This window comes from Ambystoma mexicanum, chromosome 1p, assembly GCF_040938575.1.
Source record: "Ambystoma mexicanum isolate Mex_15411 chromosome 1p, UKY_AmexF1_1, whole genome shotgun sequence".
Lineage (NCBI taxonomy): Eukaryota > Metazoa > Chordata > Amphibia > Caudata > Ambystomatidae > Ambystoma > Ambystoma mexicanum.
Window position 1 is genome coordinate 1,104,466,730 of NC_090921.1, and position 11,787 is coordinate 1,104,478,516.

At 45.0% G+C, this 11,787-nt stretch overlaps 1 protein-coding gene across 1 annotated transcript; it reads left to right on the top strand.

Moving 5' to 3' along the window:
- The first annotated feature begins 4,380 nt into the window (after window positions 1-4,380).
- On the top strand, window positions 4,381-5,331 carry LOC138527329 (olfactory receptor 5AR1-like). The gene has a single exon (XM_069638419.1). It carries the CDS (start codon window positions 4,381-4,383, stop codon window positions 5,329-5,331), a length of 951 nt encoding a protein of 316 aa, XP_069494520.1.
- The last annotated feature ends 6,456 nt before the right edge of the window (window positions 5,332-11,787 follow it).

Below are 11,787 nucleotides of genomic sequence, written 5' to 3' on the forward strand. Positions count from 1 at the left end.
TGCACTTGTAATAGTGAGGATTTCAATGAAGAAAAAAAAAGAGCGTTGATACAGTTTTGATGGAATGTAAACGAGATTGTGAGCAATGGTGGTTTAGATTCTCCTAAGAAAAATTATAGTATAACTTAAATTACAGTAAAACATTTGTTTGTGTTTTTTCAATTAAACTGATGCATTCAGGTTGCCGTATTCATATGACCAAAATAATTGCTGGATCTTTTCACTGGGGCTAGATACATGGTCACTGAGAAAGAATGATAGATCGACAGTTCATTAAATGCTTTTCACAATCATTAATAAAAACAATATTGCCTTTACAGTTAGATGAAGTGTTGTAAATATAAAGACATTTCACATTACAGTGTTATATTTGTTTATACATTGTGTTTCAGTTGATGCTGCCCAGTGATATGAGAAAAAGGGGAAACCGTGAAAGACTTATAACAGTCCATTTTGATTCCGATTGTAATCACCCTGATGGGAGTTTTGAGGAAAAGACTATGGGCCTCATTCCGAGATTGGAGGTAGCCTTGGCGCTATTTGCGCCATGTCTGCCTCCAATACCGGGTCCGGCACCGGTGTTGCTCAATGAGGACTTACCGGTCGATTCCGACCTTGGAGGGACCAGTAAGTCCCCATTGAACAAACCATTCCCCATTCCCTTTTGAGCCCCCATAGGGGGCCCCCATAGGGCTCAATGGGAATGGGGAGGGCGCTAATAACGGGCTCACAAATAGCAAGCCCGTTATTAGCGCCCTGGTCCCTTAGCGGGACCCGTAAAGGACGTGTGGTCCGACCACACGTCCCTTACGGTTCCCGCTAAGAGACCTCGAAATTGAGCGGTAGGAGATTACTGGCACCGGTCTCCTTATCGGTGCCGGTAATCCCTTACTGCCCAACTCATAATGACCCCAAATAACTGAAACATAAATGCTTATATAACAGGGATTGACTCAGAAAGAACTTTTGTTCGTAAAATATAAACTGAGAAGACCCAACAGATGTGATATCCACAAAGCCTCAACTCACCACTGTTCATAGTATTTGGACTATATGTAGATTCATTTTCTGTTTTCATTTCGTATATCGGTCATTGCAATTTTGTGTACAATTAGGTTGTTATGTATGATAAAAGTAAATATTATAGGTTTTCTGAATTAAATAGCTAGATCAACATTATTTATCTTCATCTAAGTGATTACAATTTTCTTTATCGATTTAATCACTTTTGTGTGTGTTTAATTATCAGATTTAGAGTTACACAATTTGACTCATAATAATTAGAATTTTGTATGGATTGAACCCTGGGTAGAGGATTTATAATTCTCACTACCCACCTATGCAGTCTATAGATGCCTCAAAAGCTTTACTACCTGCTTAACACAGCCCATGATCCCAAAACAGAACATCTCAATTAAATGACATCCCTTAAAAACATCTGCAATCATGTTTGCCAGGTCCTAATAACCATAACTTCCATTTTGAGCAATGTACTTTATCTCAATAACTTGAGTGCTTGTTCAAACCCTGCATATAACAATCAATGGAATCTCTGTGGGTCGTTCCCGTGACATGGGAATTTAGGCTCCCACAATGAGAGTGGGGGGGGGGTAACAAAGATGAGCTGTGATCTTCTTCTCTTCTCTCTGTAACCTGAAGAGAGCATCCAAAAAAAGCAGGATAGAGATCTGTGCTGGAAGCACCTTTAGAGGAGCACATTGTCAGGAATAGGCACATTGGCGTAGCATGGAACATCATTCAGGGGAAGCAAACTACACTTCCCAGCAGTTGGGCACCAGGTCAGGGAGCATGCATGCATTGAAAAGGGTGGTCTGCCCTTTCTCCGATGCTTGTGATTGAGAGGAAGATGCTGAGAAGTAAACGCGTCCGAGAAAACTAACTGTAGAAAGACCTCTGCACATTTTCGCAACACCATGGGTAGTGGCAGTGACACACTGAGCCATTAGCTAAGAAGGCATTTGTACGCTTGTTGCAGAGCAATACGTCCCACCTGGGCTGCGGTCATAAATAGTAGTGCTGATTGCCGGCTTGCCACTTACTGCATGCCTACCTTTGCCTCTGGGCTCATCCGTGGGTCCAGAGGGCTCGGATAAGTGCTCTAATGATTACAATATATTTTCTGGGTGAAGCAACAAATAATTAAGAGAACAAGAGATTGACCTTGTGTCTTTGTTATGTTCTATATTTTTCCTTTCTTAGATGAACGTTTTGCTGATTATGGACTGTTGAAAAGTTTTGAAAGATGATGTGATGCTATATGGTCTTTGGCCTAGTTTGTTATTAAGTCATGTCACATTCTACAAGAGTCATGAGAGTTCACACATGTCATTTATGCAAGAATGATAAGCCATGTACGTATCATTCATGGCATGGCAAGAGTCATGAGAGTATAAGTCATGTTAAGTCAAGTAGGAGTCACAAGAGTATAGGTTATGATTTGTTAAGCAGTTGGTCACAGAGCACAATGTGTTTAAGAGTGTAATCAATGTGCTATGTTACAAGAATGTAAGGGTGGTCAGGTGTAGTGTGCAGGTGGTATATTTTCCTGCGTTTCACTCACACTTATCCAATGTGTTTTCCCTAATCTGCGTTCCTGTTTCCCTACTTCCCCTTGCCTATCCACAATCTCTTCCCTCCCATTGGTTGCCTCCATGCAACCTTTGTATATAAAGAGGCCTCTCGTGCCAACCACGGTGGGCGTTGTTGTGTACATGTGGCTTCTGTGGTTACCTTGAGAGTATGGATCGCACTTACAACACACATAGCCCATCCACCACTATCATCAGAGCCAGCCAGACACTGAAGTGCTACCCAAAGTCTACTTTTCGCTAGTTCGCTAAACCCTTCTGCTAAACTGCTGCATGTTATAATAGTGGCAGGATTTTCAAGGCAATCTTTTCGGCTACACACAGTGCAAATACTTTAAAAAAATACTTTCCAGAGCACAATCGTCAACATTGTGTTGAAAAATAGCATCTTGCAGGCTGTGTACCCTATAAGAAAGAATAGGGACACAGAGCCACTGTCACAAAGAATCAATAAAAGACTTGTGGGAAATACATTCTTATCTCTGAAGTGCAGTAAAGTCACGTCTACTTTGATCACTGGTAACATGAGCTCCACAGGCCTAACCTTTGTGTATAAAAGAAAATAGGAAGAGGGAAAGATTAACTTAAAATATCTTCCAATAGAAGTAAACCGGAGGGCTTATTTCTGGAGCATATTAATGCATGTTTACAAGTATGTGCTGTTCGCCATTGTGCAACTTCTGATTTCTTCAAATGCAATATGCATGTAAGTGCCCCTTTAAATAGTTCTAGGAAGTTTGAGATCATTAATCTTGCTCATTAGTGACATGCAATTCTGGGTTGGAAGGGAAAGAATTTTGGGAGACAGTCAAGGAGGGAGGGAGAGAGGATAGAGGAATAAAGAGAGAGAACACACATGAGAAAGTGAGATGGGAAGAGTGGAAGAGAATGTGAGAGAGGCCGGTAGAGGGAGAAAGAGGTGTCAAGATCTGCAGGTAATTCCCAGAAGTATCGTTTATGTGTGTCCAGTGTGACATATATCTTAACCCTTTTAAATCCACAAGAACATAATAAGATACATATACGTAGACCCTAAAAAGTGGTCATGCATTGACCTCAGGGCATACATCCTATTGGGGACAGAAAGTTATGTACCCCCCCCACCTACTCAAGTCATGATGAGCCCAGGCAAACACATTTTTCAACCCTGGCATACTGGGACCTCAGGTGCAGAAGGCCCTAAAGGTTATTTTTTTGAACTCCATATCTGCATCACTTTTACATAAAATGACATTTTCTAAGAAATACGCTGATGTTTCATTGGTCAGTTCACATGTGAGGCCACCTGCCTGATGACTTGAACAAGTGCACAGTGATAGAGTAGTGCTAAAGCAGATTGCTCTCTCTATTTCCACCCCTTCATTGCAGGAGGTCTGCTGGATCTCTCTGACCCATATTCCAATGTCTGCAGTTCGCAGTCCATAGCTGGCGACTCCATTGAATCGAAGTGTGCATAAGAGGAAAGGGCTCATCTGCACGAGGCTCTACCGCTGCTCCACTGTGAAGTAGGGCCACCTTCTGCAACATTGGGAGTTTACAGTAGCACACATGCAGTCACACTGACATTGCTCGAGTACCGGTCCTCCAGCCCAGAATAAATGTCGCCTGATAGGGAAAACAATTGCACCTGGTCCATTGACAGAATGTATTTCCTTGGTCAAAAAAATGAATATACTGTTTCTATGATTAAAGAAAAGATACACAATTATTTTGTTACATTGATCATGATTTTTCTTTCTTACAGATGATAATACACTTAGAAAAAGCAAATATGGACTGGGAGAACTTCACAGTGACTGAATTCATCCTCTCTGGACTTAAAGACTTTCAGGATTTCCGCATAGTCTTCTTCGTGTTATTTCTTAACATTTACCTGGTCACCGTGCTGGGGAACATGACCACAGCTCTTATAATCTGCCTAGATCCGCTCCTTCACACACCAATGTACTTTTTCCTGTGCAACTTGTCCCTGCTGGATGCCTGTTACATCTCAGTCACTATGCCCAAGATGCTCCATGACTTAGTCTCTGAAAATGGAGCCATTTCATTCCCAGGATGCTTTTCCCAAGTTTGTTGCTTGCTCTCCTCTGTGGGGGTGGAGTTTTTCCTCCTCACTGCTATGGCATATGATCGTTATGTGGCCATCTGCAACCCCTTGCGGTACATGGTGGTAATGAACCACACAGTGTGCACTATGCTGGCTACAGCTTCCTGGCTGTGTGGGTTCTTCAATTCCTTGATACAGACTGCACTTGTATGGAGGCTTCCATTTTGTAGGTCCAACATCATCCACCACTTCTTCTGCGACATCCCTCCTCTGCTGGTGCTGGCTTGCACCGATACCTACCCTAATGAGCTAGCAATGCTCCTGGTAGGTGGAGTTGTTGGCTTCACCTGTTCACTCTTCACCATTGTTTCTTACGGGTATATCCTCTCCACCATTCTAAGAATTCCATCCAAGGTGGGGAAGCGCCGGGCATTTTCCACCTGCGTTTCACACCTGTCCGCTGTCACCATCTTCTACGGCACAGTTTTCTTTATTTACGTAAGGCCAACGTCCAGTTACTCCCAAGATGCAGACAGTCTCATCTCTATGGTTTATGCTCTGCTCACACCTCTCCTAAATCCTGTCATCTATTGTCTCCGAAACAAAGAGGTCAAAGGCGCTCTCAGCAGAATTCTGAGAGGGAAAACGTACAACAAAGGAATGCTGACGTCATGAAGGAACGAATGATTGTGTGATTTACTTGTGGAGCACGTGCACCCACCGCAGTGGCCGCCATTTATTCCTGTGTTCTCTTTCAGAAAATGGATTACTTACAGTGTGCAGGCTTATGTCATGAGAGTTATCCAAATCAGTAAGCCCTCGCTCTTTTTTGGTGTATTTAATATTGTATGTGTGAGTAAAATAATCAGTGTATATATCTTTTGGCCTGCTTGTCAACTATGCAACTTATTATCAGTGTGCTTTTTATTTTTATTTCATTAATGTATGTAATACGGCTATTAGAATATTGTCCTTGTTTAAAGGTGTATACACATGAGAACAGAATTATTTGTATGAATAGCATTGCATTTCCAATGCTTTTACACATAGTATGAGTGACTGAACAATGTGATAGCATTTAGTATATGGTATTGCTGTATCTTCCGGCCAGGTATTTTATTTAAATGTGCCTGCTGTCAAATGTGTTAACCTGAACTTCTCATTACTTGACCTTGAATTGCTCATTGGTTTCAGTGCAAGAGGACATAGTTGACTGCATTTTGCATTTAACATATTGTTATGATTTTTTCAAAATCCAGACATAGAAATTAACTAATAATAATTACTAGCTGCCAGCACCGTACCCAACGTTGTTCTTGCTGGATGTGTCCTGTTTTGGGGCTACGCATAGTTGAGTCTGCCTATCCAACTTCCAGTCTGCAGTAGCTGTGCAAAGGGTACTTGCTTGGAGGTGTTAGGCAGTAGCAGCAGGTGTGTACCGGTGTTGGTGTGTGTGCTGCCATCCTCTGGTGGTGGTGGGGTGTGGGTTGCCATCCGCTTTGGCTGGTGTATGTGTGTTCTGACATCCTCGGTTTTTGTTTGCCATTCCTTTTTTGTGAGTGTGCACTTAAATCCATTGTTGTTGCTTCTGTGGGTGCTGTGATATGCTGTTGTGTGCCTGTTGCCATCCATTGTTGCGTGCATGTGTTTGCTGCCATCCGTTGGTTGGTGGGTGGGTGACTGACTTTGTGCTGACATTCGTTGTTCCTCACTGTGTATGATGGCAGAGCTGTGGATGTCCTGTGAGAAGCCAAGCTGTGTCTAGAAGTCGGAGGTTGCACAAACATCCATAGCCTTTTATATTTATAGGATTCACCAAGGAGCCATGACTGTCCATAGTGTCCAGACTCAAATCGCTCACACACCCTGCTGTTGTCGTAGATGTACGAGTAATAGACAAATACTAGTGGTTATGCACTACAATAGATAGCAGCATTCTACACACACCAACAATAGATGTACGTTTTCACTGTGGGAGATTAACAGAAAATTCGGAACTTACTCGATATGGTTTAAACAGGTTTATTATATAACTCACTTGCACCAGAGCCTTAGTGTGTACTTTATATGAAAACGAGGGAGCATTATCACATAAAATAGGCCCAATTTCAGCTTGCTTCAGGATATTAGTCTGTCTGCCTATCTCTCACTTTTGCACTGTCTTACTTGCAAGAAGAGCGCTTTGCCCCTGAGCTATCCTCACAGCTCTAGTTTACGCCCCCCACATTTGGTACCACATCACAGTTTTGCCGGCATGCCTACCCCCAAACTCGGCTCCGGCACCCGCAAAAGGGCAATCACTGGGCCATTCCGACCTCGGCAGACCAGGTAATTTTCCTTGCACGTGTGCCGGAGCCGGTACGCCCCCATTCCCATTGGAGCCCCCATAGGGCTCAATGGGGATGGGGAGGATGGTAGCAGCGGTACCGTTCATAACGGTTCCATTGCTACCATCATGTTCTGCTCGCGGGCGCCGTTACGGCAACCTGGTTATACCAGGTGGCTGCTAGAGCACCTACAAGCAGAACTCGTAGTATGGTGATACGGTAACAACGGTGCCGCTAGCGATACCACCGACGTTGTTGCCTTACTGCCATACTCCAAATGAGGCCCAGTGTGTCACTTTCCAAATAGTCCACACTCCCCTCACAGAGATTCATGGATATATAGGGGGTTGGGCCACACACCCAGGGACTTTCGACTTCTAACCACACTCAGGGCCTCATTACGGCCACGGCGCTCCCGTAATGAAGGGTGCCGGTACGGGACCGGCACCCTTCATTACGGGACGCCCTATTACGAGGTTCACTTGCGGGACCCGGTAAGAATGCCTGGTGAAACCTATGGGGGCTCAAATGGGAATGGGGATGGGTTTTTCCAATGAGGATTTACCGGGTCCTCCATGGTTGGAATAGCCCGGTAAGTCCTCATTGGAGGAACCCGGTACTGGAACCCAGTATGGAGGCAGCCATGCCCTTATTTAGGGCATGGCTGCCTCCATACTCATAGTGAGGCCATCAGTGTTCGTTCATGTTTAAATTGCAAAACTGATTGTTTCAATTGTGTCTGTAAATGGGGTTCCCACCGTTCTATCGGTGCCACCCACATGGAGCTATGGGCTGACCTTGGTCATGGCCTGCCACCCTTTGGGGCTTCCATTCCATACATGTTTAGCGCAGTGCTGTTGTCTTTCAGCTCTGAGCCCTGTGTACGCACACAGGTCTGTTCTGTGGTGATGGAATAAGCATTTTATTTCTTTATTTATGTATTGGTTATTTGTGCAGCATTTATACACAAGTGAAGTGCTTCAAAGCTCTTCAAGGGAGGAAGGGAGCAAGGGAATACAGTAGTCATTCTTAGTTTCCGAATGATTTAACAAAGAAGTAACTAGCGTGCTAGGCCTGGCGGCATTTCTTGTAGTGCATGAAGTGTTTCAGGCGCAACCAGATTAGGGAGGGGAGACAAAGGGGGGACAAGACAGAACTTACTAGGCCTAGTAAATTCAGGCCATGCAAGTGTACAGACAGAATGCAAGGGAGGGAGAGGGGGAAAACGTGCACCCAGTCCAGCAGGGTCCTGAGTTAAGTGCAGAGAGATTATCCCTCTCATGGAACATATGTTGAAAGTGCAGTAGTGCTGAGCATAGTGCAGAGGCCCGGAGGCATTTGCAAAGTGCATTTCTTAGTAGACGGTTGCTATCATACATTGTGTTACTGCAGGAAATATTTCCCATATGGACCATGTGTTTTCTATTTTATGGTACTTCTGTGGGAACATTCTCCTAGTAGTCGGTACTCAGTACACCCTTTGTCCCAGGCAGTCTTCGGATTGGGCTAGGAAAGGTACTCAGTACACCCTTTGTCCCAGGCAGTCTTCGGATTGGGCTAGGAAATGCCATACAAAAATGCCCCACAAGAGATGAATTTCCTGTGACCACTTTAGGCAGCAGGCTTTGAGGACAGTAATACCACAGGAGTGCCTGTGGGATGATTAGGTTACACCACTACAAGCCTCCTTGAAGGGTCTAGGACATTTTTCAGGTCAAATTGGAAAGCCTCTGCCAAATGGCCATGTCAAGGTATAGTGGCCAATAGATCTTCCCCACGCTGATCCGTTCCCAACATCGCACAGCATATGTTAGCTCCCGATCCCCATGGCCACTACTTTTACCCACATGAGCCAGACAGGGGGCCTCTTCACAGGGAGGGAACAGGATAGTCCTTGATGTATGGCTAAACATTCACTTTTTTTTTTTTACTTTTATTTATAGGCGGATGTTTACAGCATACACAATCAGTGAAAATTTGCCATTCAATTACATAGACACAGTTCTCATTTCACAGTCGTAGATGATACGTTTAAGTGTATTTTACATATCACAGGATTGCATGATCACCTCGTATTTCAGGTTACCCCTGAGGAGCCCCGGGTGTGGGCGATCTCGAGTCACTTTCGGCTTGCTTGATAAGGTAGCTACAGAATGCAGTCCATACATTTTTAGGGCGGGAATACGCAGGGAGGGAGTTGATGTACTCCTCCTCACAGGTCTGAGTCCAGGTGAGTGCGTTCAGCCACATTTTAAAGCTAGGGCGAGGAGCATTTCCAACACTGTAGAATACATTTCGTGGCACTGTCACTGCTCTACACTCCAAACAGCACACCAATCGGGTCTGGGCCCACTGTAGTATCCACAATATCAGAAAGAGCCCTCACAATCTCACCCCAAAAACCATTGAGTCTGTTACATGACCAAAACATGTGCATGTGGTCGGCACTTTCAGTTCAACATCTTGGACAGTTATGTATCCGGTTCCGGGTGAACTTAGTAAGTTTATGGGGGTTGTAACACAATCTATTCAATAGTTTGTATTGTAGCGGAACCTAAAGTTAAGGGACACTCTGCGCGTGTGGGAGCACAGTTTCTTCCACATGTCATCCAAGATCTCAAGGACAAGCTCATCAGCCCATTCATTACATGCTTTAGGGGGTTGGTCTGGGGATTTCGCTAGCAGTATTTTATATAGGGAGGAGACCACCCCGCGGGCACTGCTGTAATTGGCTATGTAATGTATTTCGGATGTATCAGGGGGTTGGTCCGGGTAGGATGACCACATAGCACGAACAGCCGCCCGAAGTCTATAGTATTGCAGCATCTCCAGTGCCAACCCAGAATGACCAGGTCGCCATGTCTGTGGAGTAATGAACTTCCCCTCGGGGAATATATCGGTCAACACTTGGTATCCCAGAATTAGCCAGCGCTGAGATAGAAGTTTGTTGTGCGTGGGTTCGAGCCCACGGAATCCCCAGATAAGGAGCCATTTGTAGTAGGGGCGCAGTTCTGACAACGAATGTAGTAGTCAATTCCATGCCAACAGTGTGGTCACAATGGGGTCAGATGGAGTGTCGACCTCGTAGTTGCGATGGAGGATTAGTGACATGATGTTTACTTCGGCCACTGCAAGTCTTTCTAGTTTAAAATGAGGTGGAACAGTTGGATTTGTCTACCAGTATGTGGCGTATTGGGCTTGTGCCGCAACCCAGTAAAGTGTCAGATTGGGGGCGGTAATACCCCCTCTCTAATATGGTAAAGCCATGTGTATCCACTTTTTACGTACCACGCCGGCATGCCACAGGAATTGCGCTCACGCTTTGTGTAATCTGTCAAAGTATTGTTTCCCTGGCCAGGCCAGCACGTTCGCAAAAAATATAGAGAAGTTTAGGGACCAGGATCATCTTAACCAGTGAGAGTTTCCCCACTAGCGAAAGCGGGAGGGAGCGCCATATCGTTATTTTTTATTCGGTTTATTGTGCAGCAGCAATATAATTTCCAGTTAACAAGGTCAGTTTGGACAATGACACCTGGACCCCTAGGTACCTGATACCCCCCAGAGACCAGCAGAGAGGATATTCGCACGCAGGTTGCTGAGTCACGCTGGTGAGCGGGAATATCTCAGATTTGGAGTAGTTAATCGTGAAGCCGGAGAAGGTGCCTATTCTTGTTACGTCCTGTAAAATGGGGTCAGGATGGGTAGCTGGGTTCCTAACATATAGCAGCACAGTGTCCGCATATAGTGATATTATCTCAGGAGTTTCTTTTAGGTGTATGTCACGCTCTAATATAGTCCGCCATAGGTTTGATCACCAGCGCGAAAAGGATAGGAGAAAATGGGCAACCATGTCTGGTGTCCCTGAGTAGTGCGAAAGATGTTGAGGTTAGGGAGTTGACCAGGGCTCTAGCCGCGGAGCATGTGTACAATAATTTGATATACTGAATCATATTCGACCCACCCCCACTTTCTCCAAAACTTCCCACATATACTGCCATGACACCATGTCAAAGGTCTTTTTGGCATCCAGCGTGACCGCCACAGCCTCTGCATTTTGATCGAACCTGGACATTACATTAAGAAGCCGTCTGATGTTAAGTGCTGTCGACCGCCCAGGGAAAAAGCCGCCCTGGTCCTCATGAACCAGGTATGGCATGATCGGCAGGAATTTGTTTGTTATTGTCTTGGCGAATATCTTTGTGTCTGTATTCATGAGCGACAGGGGCCTGTAGGAACCATATTCGTCTCTAGACTTGCCAGGCTTAAGAAGAACAGTTATGATAGCTTCCCATAGAGAAGGAGGGATAGTGGATTCACAAAGTGATTCGGACCAGACCTCCAGCAGTTTTGGTGCAAGGAGCGCTATATGCTCCTGATAAAATTCCAAAGTGAGTCCATCCGGCCCAGGGCCCTTACCCTTTGGGAGATCAGTAATGGCCTTGACTATTTCATCTAGTGTGATCGAGTTATCGAGCTGATCCCTGGTTGATTGGGCAATACACGTCATAGGGACCTGGTAAAATAGCCCACGTATGTCTTGTATATTGTGTTCTCGGTGTGGCATGTACAAGTTGATGTCGAATTTTGAAAAAACTTCAAGTATCTACTGGTCTGTCCATTGCCGGACGCCCTGTGTATCTCTGATACATTCGATCTGGGAATGACCCCCCTCCATACAGACCAATCTAGCCAGTGTTCTCCCTGGCCTTTCGCCTTCCCCATATTTCCTTGCTCCTGTGCGCGAGCGAAGTAACGTATCTCTCGCAGGGCATGTGATTCAAAAACCTCCAGTTCCTCCCTTGCC